The sequence below is a fragment of the Xenopus tropicalis genome, chromosome 5, assembly GCF_000004195.4.
Source record: "Xenopus tropicalis strain Nigerian chromosome 5, UCB_Xtro_10.0, whole genome shotgun sequence".
In the NCBI taxonomy this organism is placed as follows: Eukaryota; Metazoa; Chordata; class Amphibia; order Anura; family Pipidae; genus Xenopus; species Xenopus tropicalis.
The window spans coordinates 22,806,210-22,822,204 of NC_030681.2; the positions used below are offsets into that span (position 1 = coordinate 22,806,210).

Here is a 15,995-nt window from a genome sequence, read left to right on the forward strand (position 1 = left end):
GACCTGGCTTTGATATAATCTGTGATGTTACAATTCTCAAGTCTGCCCTTTGTATGGCAAAAGCACGCGTGGAACTGAGTTCATACTGATAACATTTATATATTTTTTTTATAATTCTAAGAATGCTTTACTAGGGGTTTAACTTTTCTTTAAATTTTCTTTGTTGTTTCTCCCCACAATACTAACACAATCGCTTCTGTTTAAAAAAAAGAGTGGCCACCGCTGAATAAAATGTGAGTGCATTTTACCAATGTGGACAAAAATTAGAATTTGCTTTGGTAAGTGCCATGGAAGTTGAGGCACCATTTTTATTTTAATGCATTTGTGTTTGAATGGAGTCACTTCCATCATGTAATAAATGGTACTAAGTTTGCCAGTTATCTAGCAACCCATAGCAACCATCATCCGGTAGTATTTACTGGTCAGCTGTTTGAAAACAAACCTTTGATTGGTTACTATGGGTTACTAGATGTGGGCTAACTTTAGAATTTCCAAAGATCACTTATATCTACTGAGGCCTATTCAGTGCTATTCACCAATCAGATGTATCAGTGCTAAGTGCAAGATTGTAAGAAGTTTGTAAACATACACTTTGTGCCATATACATACACTTTGTGCTATATTAGCTTGAAAAATAATGAGCAAAAAGGTAAAGGCATACAAGGCATTTAGTAAATGAGGCCAAATACCTTTAATGGACCTCAATTTAAAAATATGAATCCAATTACATAAAGCTGCAACACTTTTATATCTGCCATCAGAGGGTATCAATTAAGAATCACACTAAAAATAAATTGATTTTTGAGCCCTATAACATAAAGCCACAATTGCAAAATTGTTGCAAAAGATTCCTCTTCTTAAATGACTTATGTGCAACAAAGAACTTTTTCCCACCTACAGGATTCTTTATTAGCCAGTGGAAATTTGGCAGATCCCATTATTTTCTATGAGAGACTAAAGTATTTCATAAGTAACTCTCTATTTGTGTTACAAATACCAAATCTATTTTACTAACATAGATGCAAAATTGCACCATAAAGCCCAGCACCAATATTTGCTTTTGTTATTGTAATTACATTGAGTAAAAGTTCACTGCTGGATGATCCATATTTTTACTGCCACATTGAAATTCTGCCCCTATATTAAAAAATAAGGTGTTGTATCTACTTGTTATAGTTTAGAAACATATTGAGTTACTAGCTGCCCATAAATGATTAAAATCTCTGGCCAGGTTTGTGCATTGTGAATATTCCTTTTGTATCTTATTTAAGTATCAGAGTCCCGCCAGTGCAGAGTTTCCATCCAGCATGCATCTCCCTGGTACTAATAACAACAGTTTATGGTATAGTAAAAAGTACTACAGCTATACTAAACAGAAACAAACATCTGTGAAATGAATATACATTTTTGTAACCATTATGCATTGTTTACAGCTAGTTGGCTGGGTTGGCTGTTTACTTTTGTCATGTGCCATAGGGGGACAACACCGTCTATATTTATTAATTTCAAAATATTCATTTTGAGGTTCCAAACACAGAACAATGGTTATATAACCCACTTGGAATGGATCAAACTGTATGACATTTAAAATAAAATCATTTTACTACATCTGTTACGGCTGACATGCACCACCGTTTGCAAACTGTGATTCAAAATCTAATAGACATGGCTTTGGTTTGTTCATTTATTGATCAATTTACTGATTTAAATGTCAAAATGCATCAAACTAACTGGCCAACTGCCACCTTGGGAGTGCTTACCATATCTCTTGTTATTTTACATTTACTGACGGTTTTACATTATTGAGGCATCAAACCTCTAACACGGATACCTGTGGGTAAACATGGGGTCCTCTGTTTTTACTGGGTATACTTGATGTTCCTTAAATATAAGGTATCTACCTAACTGAGCCTTTCAAACAAAATATTTTAACATTGAGACATGTTAAGTAATATTTTCAGTAAGAAATAGAAATGAGGTACCTTTAGTTTTGCCTAGAGATTAGATGGAATGATTCCATGAGGAGAAAGCAATTCCAGACAAAAGAGAACAGAGAAAAGAGAAAAGGAAAGTAAAGACATAAATGAATATATGAAAATGCAACAGGCTGTTAAAATGAAACTGGTAATGGAAGGTTTGGAAATATGTTCTAGTGATGTAGTGAGTGTTGCAGATCAAGGGTAAGTAAGCATGCATTTGTTAAGTACCAAGGGTCTTCATGCACTAATTAAAAAAACAGACAAAAAGATGTCGGTAAAACAAGCAAATACTAGAGTTGTTAAATGAATACACAAAAGTAAACCTTAATTTCATAACTTCAAAGTTAGGGTTGGAGTGGTCTTGTAATGAACCGGTCAGCCATGCATTGATGGAAAAATAATAAACCATAATGGAATCTTCACTCAATACAATATGATAAACTGATTGTCTTCTCAATCTAAGTCACCAACATTTTTTTGTGTCTGTTTGAGAATATCTATCCTGTACTGGTAGCAGATAACCATCTTAGAACAATACACAGCTGTTTGTTTGGTCCCAATTTGGTTCAGTTATTATATTGCAGAAAAGGGTATAAAGAGTGAGCAGAAAGGAAACAAGGATGTGGCTAAAGTAATGTGCACAGCTTTAAAGCAATTGCCCATCTTTGCAGTGAAGGACTGAAGCAGCTACAGAAACAATAGGAGACGATGAAAGCAGAGTGGAAAAGGAACAGAGCCCATACCTTGGTCGCCCATCATCAGGTGCGCCAGACCTTAAAGGGAAACAAGAGCAAAGTCAGCAAGATACAAGGGAGCATGGGAAGATGTTGCCACAGTGACAAAAATGGTTTGTGACAAGCAATTGTTCTTCCTGTATGGCATCTGTCTCTTAATGGGAAAAAAACATTTACAGTAATTCCATCCCTGGCAGACATACTCAGGGACAAAGAGTAATTAAACTACAATTCAAACACTGAATAATCCTAAATGGTATAAATTTTATATCAACATAATACTTGAAATAAAAAAAGAACAAAAGAATTATTTGGAGTCTATAAGAAATAATTATAAAATCTGCCTTTTTGCACTTTGACATCATTACTTTCAGTGCTCTTTCTTTCAAAATATATAGTTTTCAGCAGAAAGTAAGGCATTAAGTCGAATCTTTCAAATGGGCTGGTTCTGGTCTTTTTCCCCTCATTAGGAATGAGTGTTTCAGATAATTGAAAAAAATTCTTAAACACTGAAATGACAATGCTGGAAAGTCTCTCTGTGAGAAGAAAGGGGCCTGTATCAATGGAAAGTAATATGTGCAAACCCAATGACCGGCATTTTAAAGACAATATTTTTTTAATTTGTAGGGTTTTCTTTTGCCATGAATGTGTGAAACTCTTTAAAGGTATGATTTGTTATAGACAATGAAGATACAGTAGCACAGGTCAAGTGGATCAGATGCTGGATTTTGCTTGGAGAAATAGTTGGCAGTTGAAAGAAGAAGTAACAGAGATAGCATGACTTCAGGAGAAGATAAAGCTTGGCTGAGATTTAAGTCCAGCATTAGCTACATTCTAGAACTAACGACTGCTTCACTGTGGCATCTGAAACTTTGGATCAGGGAAAAACCAGGAGAAAAAAATAAAAAACAAAAAGTATTTTAAAAAGAAAAATATACCCAACTTATAGGCTGAGGCTATGTCGCTGGATTTGTCTAAATCTTGTTATGTGCCCAAAACTGCCAAATTCATTTTGAACGAAAAATCTTTTATTTCCTAAAAATGTCATTTTAGTCTATGGGATTTTCTAGGACTCAGTTTCATGAAATGTGGCCTGGACCAATGTTTCAGTTATTCAAACATCCAAGCCTATTTTATGTAAGTGAATATACATTTATGTTCTTTCCTAAAGAAAGGTCACTGGCTGTGATTGAAATGTTGGGTTTCTAAATAAACACTATTTTTCTGTCAAAATCTGTTAAGTGCTGTACTTTCCACATATATGAGTGCAAACTAAATATATATATGGGGTGTTACAACAAAAAGCCATATTTATTATAATGAGAGTTGGGAGAGAACTTCTCGTTTGGCTAGGTCACCAATTTAGAAAGCATATGACTGCATTACACAGAGCCCATGGAAACCCAACAGTCATGAATAGCATCAATGGCCCTACATGGTTATGTGATTCTCGGCTCACAGGCTTTTTCAGCCTGCTTGATTAATATCTGAATAAGCCTGACCAGAAACTTATGGTGAAGGTCATTGGTTTGGCCCATATATCTATATATTAGTTAAGTCAGCAGCCATTGTCTTCTTTAGTGTTGGCTTCTATTAAGTTTATGGATAAAATCTTGAGTCTGTTTTTTCCTTATGGAATATTAAACTAGTCCAAGGTAAGTTGTGTTCGTATACTTAACTCTCTTATCTCTATGCATTTGAGAGATGGTAAATATAAAATAAATCCTAAATGCAAAATTAGTATTATAAAACACTCAGGAGCACATTCCTGTGCTTTCCTATAATATAAACTTCCTATAACATAAGATAAAGACAGATTGTGCAATCCAGGCAATGGTTTAGCTTATTCCAAGTTAATTTTTAATAGTACCTGTACTTCTGATTTCAGTTCACCAAATACGGGGCAATTAGAAGTCATTACCAGTTATACAACCTTGAAAGTTGTTGAAGCAGTGTACTGAACAATATAGAGGCCACTAACTGTTCAAACAGATTTCCTATCAAATGTTACTTACCTCAGAAATAGCCTTTATTGATTTTATAAGGTCTGGTAACATATTAAAGATCTTGACTTAAATTCTCTCTTATAGCAAACATGACTGGTTTTAAGGCAGTGTTTACTAACCTTTTTCTCTGGAGAGCCAGATTATGTTTGGGAATAAACCTGATGATCCACAAACTGGTTTAGTAGAAAGCATTTATTTTAATTACTATTGTCTATTGAAAGGCCTCCTTTGAGGGTACTGACAATTATCATACAAACTATCCTAAACAGCATGGGTGCCATTTTTTGGGGTCTAGGTTAAGAATCCTTGTTTCTAACTGCAATGTCATCTGTATGATTACATCTAGCTTTATATGTGTAATTTGATTAGTATTTAGACTATGGATTAAATTATTGCAATTTATTAGGATTACAAATCAGCCATCTACACCTCATGCGAAGGTAAAGAAGATGGTTTAATACCGTACAATGGTTCCAAACCATAATAAGGCATAGCAATGTTCAAAACCTTTGTAAAATAGAAAATGGCTGTCTGAAAAAGTTCTAGAGGATCTAGGTTTTTACATCCCTGTACTAGAAAGCTGGTTACCCAAGTTCTTTGCCAGTATGAATGAATAGTAGTATATTTCTTATGATATGTGCCACATTCTGAGTTCATTGAATTCAAAATTCAATGTTTTATGTAAAGCAGATATCAAAGCTAGTGCTACTTATCTTTTTATGCTTATGCTAAATGTTGCCTGTTGTCCAAAAAGGTAATAAGTGTCATTACAAGTGGCAGCTCATTTTCAACTGCAATAACTTTATTTGCTATTTGTGGCGTTGAACTTGCTTGTGTTTGTGGGTATCCACTTTGCTTAAAGAGCATTTTCATTGCATGATTAATCTTTTCATGGGGTCTTTTGGATGGTTTTTTTCACTTATATTGGCCAAATACTGCTTATAGTTGGACCTATTTACTTGCTAGTTACAGTAAAGTCTTACCAAGACTACACTTTAGATCTCTAACTCAGCACATCCTGGTCTTTTTGTATTTCATGTATTAATGTTCCCATTCCCTCCTTTTTCAAGGATTTTCATACAGTTTAATCTACATCTATCCATATGAGTACCTATACACCTAGATGCATTTCCACATAGTATACCATTCCTACTAATAATCCAAATTTGACCATAGTGTTAGCTGTTTCAGTGGTCCTATAGGTAAAGCATGTTTAAAAAATATATCATGTTTATTATATTATTATTTGTAGCTAAAATTAAATGATCTTATAAGAATTTCTTCCATCCTCTTTATGATTTAATGCCCCTTGGTACTGAAGACGACAAGGTTAAAAGGCAGGCATTGTGAAAACGGATTTTTACATTACATAAACTTAACAATAACATATGTAGCACGTTGTGCATATGGGGCATCTAAAAATAATTCGCCTTAAAATTCTATCCATTTATTTTAGCCTTGTAATGTCATGCTAAAATTGAAAGTGTCTGCAACATTACTGAGCATACTGCAGAATGTGCTTGGCACAGCAATGTGGTGCACAATCTAAGCCAAAGATAAAATAAATCATACTGTATTGCATTTTCCCCTTTCAGATAATACAGAACTGCATATAACTTATCATTTCTAACTAAAATCATAAGCTATGGAAAAGTTAGAGGAAGAGAGCTAAAGAAAAGAATAGGTCGAAAGCACCCACCTTCTACACGGTTGTCTTCTGAAAGCACATGACAGGGAAGGAGAGAAAAGGAGAAACATTCAGTAAGCGGCATGCAGACCAGAACTTGCCATTGCATGTGTTCATGCAAGGCATCAAACACAACATGCAGATGCTCAGTTGCTACCATTCAGAGGGTGGGGGAAATAAAAGCAACAGAGAGGGTGGGGTTCCACCTTTGGAATCTAAATGACAGGACAGTATGCCATTTCTGCAATAATTTTAGGAAGTGTGTATATTCCAGTTCTGCATAAAATCTAGTACACGGCTTGGATATTTAATGTGTGTTATCAATATACAATCACATGATCTCCCCAGATATCTTTGTATAGTTTTTTTCCTAAAATATTACAGTCCTGATTGCTCTATTCCTTGTAATTCTTCTAAAGCCTCTAATATATTGGAATGAGCATGAAGAATGGAAACCATTCAGAATCACTAACTTGTCATTTGGCTTTGAAGACATATGTTTTGTTATACAAATATCTAGAATTACAACATGACAATGCTGATTTATTATATTCCATATATGAGTAAATATTCCCTTTTTTTTCGACAAGACCTCACTCATCAGTACCCACTGTTTTCAGACACAAATATAAAAATGTCATTTTACTTTCTTAAAGAGACAAGTATTTTGTTGTAAAGATATGTAGAACTGTAGTATGATAGCAATGATGCATTTCATTTTGCAAACATCAGAAAATATTCATTTTTTCAAAAAATGTTTTTTCATCAGAACCCACTGTTATCATGCAACAATATAAAAATGTAAGTTTTACTTATCCTTTCTTGAAATAACCTATTTTTATTTGTTTTGAGCTGGCATTGTGAATTAATTTAAAAGTTAAAGTGACCTGTTAAAGCCATGCTGTAACTGAATAGTCAATCCATTGCCTCAACTATAGGAATAAACATTGCAATTTCCCATCAGAAAACCCTTCCCTGAGGAACATACTGGGAATGCGGTCCTTGACCAAAAACTCTACATGACCACCTCCAGTACCATATAAGCAATTATTTTTAAGGCAAAGTGATGAAACTGGGCTGCTGCCTAGTAACAATTAACAAATCTCACAGGAACAGACAGATTTATTACATCTATGACTTTCAAAGAGCAAAAAGGGTTTACAAAAAAACTTGATTGCTGTTTTCTCCAGCTCAAAAGTTGACATTCCATCACCCCACTGGTTGCTATGGGTTATTAGATTGGAAGCAAACTTTGATTATTACACCACCGCAGATGGTTAAACTGTAAAGTCAGTGATCCCCAACCAGTAGCTCAGGGGCAACATGTTGCTCCCCAACCCCTTGGATATTGCTCTCATTGCCCCCAAACCAGGGAGTTATTTTTGAATTCCTGACTTGGGGGCAAGTTTTGGTTGAATAAAAACAAGATTTCCTACCAAATAAAGCCCCTGTAAGCTGATAGGGTGCATAGAGGCCCCTAATAGCCAATCACAGCCCTTATTTGGCACCTCCATGAACTTTTATGGTGCTTGTGTTGCTCTCCAAGTCTTTTTACATTTGACTGTGGCTCACGAGTAAGAAAGGTTGGGGACCCCTGCTTTAAGTGATACATTATAAACTGAGTTTACAGTCATAGTCCAGTTTTATAATCATTCAGTTGATAATATAGGCATAGTTTTAACTGCCCAGAATTTATTTATCAAAATCTTTAAGACTGCTAAATTGGCACAATATAAAATAATATCTATAAACGTAGAAGTTACATTGCCCAGCACACTGTAATGTTAATGTCAGAAATGTAGTTTATGTGTTGGTAGGTACAGCATTGAATAAATCTACAGAATCAGCCTCCATTTTCAGAAATGTCACAATAATAATATCTTTAAAACTGCCATTCTTTTGCTGAAGATAAGATCTCCATTTCTCCCATTGCAAAGGATTACCTCATGTCACTTACACAGTTCAGAGAATACATATTTTGCTTTGAGAATTCCCTTTCCTGTCATTAGGTGACCTAAACAACAACAAATAACAAAGTCTTTCCTTATGAACTGTGTCTTAGCCCATTTAATTGGATTTTTTTTTTCGTCTCTCTATAAAAAATGCATGTTTTTCTTCAGTTTCAGCAAATCCTTGTCATATAATGAAAAAAATATTTATGGGGTGGAATTAAATGTGATTTATTTTGAAATTCAATCATGAATAAAATGCACTTTAACCCGATCAAGGGTTTTTAAAATCTCTAACTTTTTTCTTGGTTGTTAGCATATTTATGGAAAGACTCAGATGAGAAAAATAAAATAGCTCTAAGTTGAAAATGCACCAGCTATTGATTTAGATTTAAGATTGCTAGGATTTAGATATTTTTTATTTTGTGATCATATTTTTTTACCACAATTTTCTCGAATTGTATAAATAATCTAAAATTTTAATAAATAGGTCCCTAAGTGGCCAATTTATTAAAAAGTTTGAATATCACATTATTCCATTTATTTTTAATGAGGCTGAAAATCTAAAATGTTTTAGTAAATCGGAAAAATAAAGTTGTTAGAGAATATGCCCATTGACTGCTATAGAACCTCACCAGTTTTTTTCTTCCAATTTTTGCTTTTTTTGGTTTTAAGTAAATCTTGACTATTCAAGGTTTCAGAAAATACTCCCAAACTTGTTTGCACCCACATTTTTTTGCTGTGCTTTTTTTTTCTTTTTCAAATCAAGAAAAAAACACCAAAATATTTTTTTGTTATAATTCTCCTTCCAAAATTCTCTTATTCATTGCATCCATATCTCTCTTTATGTGTTTATTAGGCAAATTCCTAGATAATTTCTAATATATATTTTTTATATCCATACCATTCCCTATACCTTTTACTAATTATCTATAGTTTTTTATCTACATTCTCTATATTTATTATGCTGTACAAGTTTTATCAGAAACTAATATTTTTGTAGTCAGAACTACATCTAGATCATAAATTGTGTATACATTTACATTCTGCCCCAGTTTCCTCTCCATGTTCAACAGCAATAGGGAGCACTCACCGGGTAGTTCTGCCTTAGTATCCTGTGCTAACACATCCGGAAACGCCCCCGATCCAGGCGTAGTGACTTGCAAAGAATAGGTTGGTTGGATGGAGCATGCCAGGAATACTTTGATCAATATTAGACAGCTCAGACCCCCCCAGCTTGACGCGTTTCATGGCTTAATTTTATTGATCAAAGTATTCCTGGTGTGCTCCATCCAACCAACCTATTCCTATCCATGTTCAGATTTGCTTATTTATTCAAAAAAAACTTCATTTTCCACAGGAAACTAGAGAACAATAACCGGAAAAAGAATTTACCCAGGGCCAAGTTCTAACTAACCAGTAGCGAGCCATTACATTTGTGTGATATGACAAATCTATTATGTATGTAATTAAAAATTTGAACTTCTCTATGTAGTCTTTTAATATTCATTTAAAAATGTATTGGTTTGTTATTTTGATCACAGTTCTCTTACAGGAATTAAGCACAATTCTGATGAATTACAAATAAGTATATAAAAATACTAATATTATATTGGGGTTATCACAAGGGTTATCAGATTTTTCTGAAGTCATACTTCACCACAAAAGAGATCTTCCAGCTAACCACGTGTAATCTTTATTAGGCTAAAAAAGGTATTATGGTATGGGATCCATTATCAGGAAACCCGTTATCCAGAAAGTTCCAATTTACGGAAAAAAATGTCTCCCATAGACTTCATTATAAGCAAATAATTGTAATAATTCTAATTTTTAAAAATGATTTCCTTTTTCTCTGTAATAATAAAACAGTACCTGTACTTGATCCCAACTAAGATATAATTACCCCTTATTGGGAGCAGAACAGCCCTATTGGGTTTATTTAATGGTTAAATGATTCCCTTTTCTCTGTAATAATAAAACAGTACCTGTACTTGATCCCAACTAAGATATAATTACCCCTTATTGGGAGCAGAACAGCCCTATTGGGTTTATTTCATGGTTAAATGATTCCCTTTTCTCTGTAATAATAAAACAGTACCTGTACTTGATCCCAACTAACATATAATTACCCCTTATTGGGGGCAGAACAGCCCTATTGGGTTTATTTAATGGTTAAATGATTCCCTTTTCTCTGTAATAATAAAACAGTACCTGTACTTGATCCCAACTAAGATATAATTACCCCTTATTGGGGGCAGAACAGCCCTATTGGGTTTATTTCATGGTTAAATGATTCCCTTTTCTCTGTAATAATAAAACAGTACCTGTACTTGATCCCAACTAAGATATAATTACCCCTTATTGGGGGCAGAACAGCCCTATTGGGTTTATTTCATGGTTAAATGATTCCCTTTTCTCTGTAATAATAAAACAGTACCTGTACTTGATCCCAACTAAGATATAATTACCCCTTATTGGGGCAGAACAGCCCTATTGGGTTTATTAAATGGTTAAATGATTCCCTTTTCTCTGTAATAATAAAACAGTACCTTGTACTTGATCCCAACTAAGATATAATTACCCCTTATTGGGGCAGAACAGCCCTATTGGGTTTATTAAATGGTTAAATGATTCCATTTTCTCTGTAATAATAAAACAGTACCTGTACTTGATCCCAACTAAGATATAATTACCCCTTATTGGGGGCAGAACAGCCCTATTGGGTTTATTTAATGGTTAAATGATTCCATTTTCTCTGTAATAATAAAACAGTACCTGTACTTGATCCCAACTAAGATATAATTACCCCTTATTGGGGCAGAACAGCCCTATTGGGTTTATTAAATGGTTAAATGATTCCATTTTCTCTGTAATAATAAAACAGTACCTGTACTTGATCCCAACTAAGATATAATTACCCCTTATTGGGGGCAGAACAGCCCTATTGGGTTTATTTCATGTTTAAATGATTCCCTTTTCTCTGTAATAATAAAACAGTACCTGTACTTGATCCCAACTAAGATATAATTAATCCTTATTGGATGCAAAACAATCCTATTGGGTTTATTCAATGTTAATTGATTTTTAGTAGACTTAAAGGAGAATGCAAGGCAAAATTTAAAAAGCATACTGCCCAATAGTCCTTCTATTGTTTAGTAAAAACGCCACACTTTTAGCTCACCTAATCAAATATTTACTCAGTCACACTTACTTCCCATTTTCTAGAACAGGCAGCCATCTCTAAAAAGGTATTCTCCCTTCCTTTCCCTCCTTGCTTCATACTGCACATGTGTTTCATTCCCTCCCCCCCTCCCCTCTGCCAGATCCGCTTCTGATTGGCTGGTGGGCATGTGTAGCTCAGAACAGCAGACAGGATCAAGTTACACACATGCTCAGAGAATAGGAAGGCTGCCGCTGGCAGCCTACAGGAAGGACAGAGAGATTTCAGTGATGTCACTGTAGTCTTCACAATGCTGTAGGCTGCCAGCACCATATCTCAGAGAAGCAAGCAGGGATCTGGGAATTTAGATACGCAGTAAGTACTTAAAAAGAATGCCTTTAGACTTACTTTTAATTTATATTAACCTTTCATTGTCCTTTAAGGAAAACCCCAGGTCTGAGCATTCTGGATAACAGGTCCCATATCTGTACAACTGAATCACTTCATAAATTTGAATGAATGAAAAAAAAAACAGATCTATTTTTGTAAGTAAACAACAGCAAAGCAGCCTCATAATTAGCTTGTAAATTCTACCATCAGAGCATGATCTCAATGGTATTTTTAAAAGCATAAAAGTGCTACAACTAAATATTAGACTACAATCTTCTGCAGCGCATTGTTACTTAAAATCTCATTAGCTACTTACTGCTGATCAGAATCAATAAATGGTGAAGTGAGGATAATCGCTGTCTAGTGATTTTATGCTAAAAAGCATTTACCCTTTTATATATTTTGCTTATGTATATAATTGAAGAGGGTTTATTTAGATTGTGAAAAATCAGCAATAATGTTTCAAGGAAGAAACTACAGTTCACGTTTTATTCAGTGTCATGTATGTTATTTGGTGGTATTGAATGGCAAAGTAGAGAAGAATCAAAATGTCCAATGATAGAAGTTTGCCTTAACACATTAATATATGTGGACACTGCTTTAGGAAACATATAAGGTGACTGCTGAAACAATGCACTATAGCGCAATAAAAATGATTATTTGTATGTTAAAGCATGACAGACCTTATTATATAGACTTTATTGGAATAATTTCTGGAAGATCTGCACAAGGCTTTCAATCAAAGAACACTAAGGGGCTGATTTACTAATCCACAAATCCGAATCCGAATGGGAAAAATTCGGATTGGAAACGAACATTTTGCGACTTTTTCGTATTTTTTGCGTTTTTTCGTAGCCGTTACAACTTTTTCGTAAATTGTCGTGACTTTTTCGTAGCCATTACAATTTGCTTGTATATTGTTGCGACTTTTTCGTATTGAGCGCTCGTAAACGGCGGGCAAAACTTTCAGACTTTGCATGATTTTGGAAGCCTCCCATAGGACTTATTGGCACTCTGCAGCTCCAACCTGGCCCAAGGAAAGTCTCCCATAGGGCTCAATGGCACTCTGCAGCTCCAACCCGGCCCAAGGAAAGTCTCCCATAGGGCTCAATGGCACTCTGCAGCTCCAACCTGGCCCAAGGAATGTCTCCCATAGGGCTCAATGGCACTCTGCAGCTCCAACCCGGCCCAAGGAAAGTCTCCCATAGGGCTCAATGGCACTCTGCAGCTCCAACCCGGCCCAAGGAAAGTCTCCCATAGGGCTCAATGGCACTCTGCAGCTCCAACCCGGCCCAAGGAAAGTCTCCCATAGGGCTCAATGGCACTCTGAAGCTCCAACCTGGCCCAAGGAAAGTCTCCCATAGGGCTCAATGGCACTCTGCAGCTCCAACCTGGCCCAAGGAAAGTCTCCCATAGGACTCAATGGCACTCTGCAGCTCCAACCCGGCCCAAGGAAAGTCTCCCATAGGGCTCAATGGCACTCTGCAGCTCCAACCCGGCCCAAGGAAAGTCTCCCATAGGGCTCAATGGCACTCTGCAGCTCCAACCTGCCCCAAGGAAAGTCTCCCATAGGGCTCAATGGCACTCTGCAGCTCCAACCCGTCCCAAGGAAAGTCTCCCATAGGGCTCAATGGCACTCTGCAGCTCCAACCTGCCCAAGGAAAGCCTCCCATAGGACTCAATGGCACTCTGCAGCTCCAACCCAGCCCAAGTAAAGTCTCCCATAGGACTCAATGGCACTCTGCAGCTCCAATCCGGCCCAAGGAAAGTCTCCCATAGGGCTCAATGGCACTCTGCAGCTCCAACCTGGCCCAAGGAAAGTCTCCCATAGGACTCAATGGCACTCTGCAGCTCCAACCCGGCCCAAGGAAAGTCTCCCATAGGGCTCAATGGCACTCTGCAGCTCCAACCTGGCCCAAGTAAAGTCTCCCATAGGGCTCAATGGCACTCTGCAGCTCCAACCTGGCCCAAGGAAAGTCTCCCATAGGGCTCAATGGCACTCTGCAGCTCCAACCCGGCCCAAGGAAAGTCTCCCATAGGGCTCAATGGCACTCTGCAGCTCCAACCCGGCCCAAGGAAAGTCTCCCATAGGGCTCAATGGCACTCTGCAGCTCCAACCTGGCCCAAGGAAAGTCTCCCATAGGGCTCAATGGCACTCTGCCGCTCCAACCTGGCCCAAGGAAAGTCTCCCATAGGGCTCAATGGCACTCTGCAGCTCCAACCCGGCCCAAGGAAAGTCACGATACCGAAGCTTGAATGAATCCGAAACTTTCGTACTCAGCGTGATGGCCACGAAAAAGTCGCGACAATTCGCGCAAGTCGTAAGGCTACGAAAAAGTTGTGACAATTTACGAAAAAATCGCAAAATACCGATCATTACGAAAAAAACGCATTCGGACGCTTTTCGGACGTTCATGGATTAGTAAATGTGCCCCTAAGCTATCCATAAGGAATAATCATAGCATCTAATTAAGGGCACACTGAAAGGATTGTATTTGGAATGTTTTGGGAACCAAGAATTTACAATACCTGTGAACAGCTTAGAATCCTGAAGTAGTCATACTTTGGTACTAAATATATTTTATATATGGTTTTAAGCAATTACCATGGATATCCTGGATATGTTGTAGAACATTATTTAGACTTATAAGTGGGTATCTTGATCGTGTATCATCGTCCCTGCTCCTTTCTTGTGTTTTCACAGCATGAAATTCAGATATATGTTAACCGTCCGTGACTAAAGATATGAATGTTGCTAATATTCCACCCACATTTCTACTTGCATTACTATGGGAACTTGCATAAGGACTACACTCTTATAAGTAGTTGATAAGTATTCAAAGACTTTGTGCATTTTCTCATACATTTTGAGCATGTTGCTTACAAAAACAATTATGTGCCAGTTACATTTTTCTTTTTTTACTGCCATGGTACTGGGAGTCATATGTTTCTCAGTTTCAAGAATTATTATTTTGTAGATATTTTCAGCCTGTGTTCTGATGTAGAACAGTTAATATAAGGTGTGTGAGTTTACTACCAAATTAATAATTTTAATTTTATTGATTTTTTTTAAAAAAAGTTAAGAAAAAGTGTCCACTGCTTCTAACAGTTTAAAAAGGCTCAGCAATCAGTTTGGATACATTATACCTTGAGTTGGTTTGATATAAATCAGCATGCAACTGTATAGAAAGCTTACTAATGGTGATAAGTGAAATAATTTGGCAGGCATGGATTTGTGGTGAATTTCTGCATTTTTCAGGAAACAGGCAACAAAATTTGTCACGGAAAAATTTGCCGTGCAACAAATAATTGTCGCCCACCTAAAAAAAAATATATTTTTTTTACGCACAACATTTTTGCCATTTCACAAATTTTTTGCTGTTTCGCAAATCTTTTCAAAGATTTGCAAATTTTTCAGCGAAGCAAAATGGGACAGACTCGCTCATCACTACTTATTACCTTAAATTTGTTTCAGTTTAATATAAATCAGTTTCCTTATACCCATTAGTCAATCAGTACGTTTTTATAGAACAAGAATCCACAATTATGCTAGAGTTAAGAAAAATGGTTATCAGAAAACATAAGTTAGTTTTATATTGATCAAATTTATAATATTGTATAAAATTGCTTTGAAAAAATATTTTACTTTTGTTGACTATTGTTTTAAAATGTATTGCTTTAAAATGTACTGGCACCTTTTAGGCCTACCTAGAGGTATCTATTTCCTGGTACTCACCTCACTATTGTGACACATTGCATGAAATTTACAAAATACGGTAAATCTTTGGTATCTGCCCCAAATTGTATGCATAATTATAAAAGCCACAATTAAAGCTGGCCATACACGCACCGATAATATTGTACGAAACCTCGTTTTGTACGATATTCGGTGCGTGTATGGCAAGTCGGCGAGTTGAAGCTGCTGATATCGGTCGACTCGCTGATCGGGCCAGTTAAAAGATTTTGATCGGGCGCCATAGAAGGCGTCTGACCAAAATCTGCCTTCAGCACTGAATCGGTAGAAGGAGGTAGAAATCCTATTGTTTCTACCTCCTTACCTGCCGTTTCAGCCCTGAACGGTTTGTGGATG

The 15,995-nt window shown here is 36.3% G+C and overlaps 1 protein-coding gene across 21 annotated transcripts in view; it reads right to left on the reverse strand.

Annotated features, from left to right (window-relative positions):
- The window catches only part of nrxn1 (neurexin 1), a 919,306-nt gene that overhangs the window by 815,846 nt on the left and 87,465 nt on the right, over positions 1 to 15,995 (reverse strand). For 9 of the 21 annotated variants that reach the window (XM_031902192.1, XM_031902191.1, XM_031902199.1 and 6 more), the window contains exons 3-5: positions 6,419 to 6,436; positions 2,723 to 2,752; positions 1,983 to 1,994 (exon numbers count right to left, since the gene is read on the reverse strand). The exons of 5 other annotated variants lie outside the window; for them this stretch is intronic. In XM_031902192.1, coding sequence (XP_031758052.1) covers positions 1,983 to 1,994; positions 2,723 to 2,752; positions 6,419 to 6,436 — 60 coding nt within the window. The remainder of the gene's footprint in view (positions 1 to 1,982; positions 1,995 to 2,722; positions 2,753 to 6,418; positions 6,437 to 15,995) is intronic. 7 more of the 21 variants (XM_031902190.1, XM_031902187.1, XM_031902182.1 and 4 more) reach the window with 3 other exon arrangements.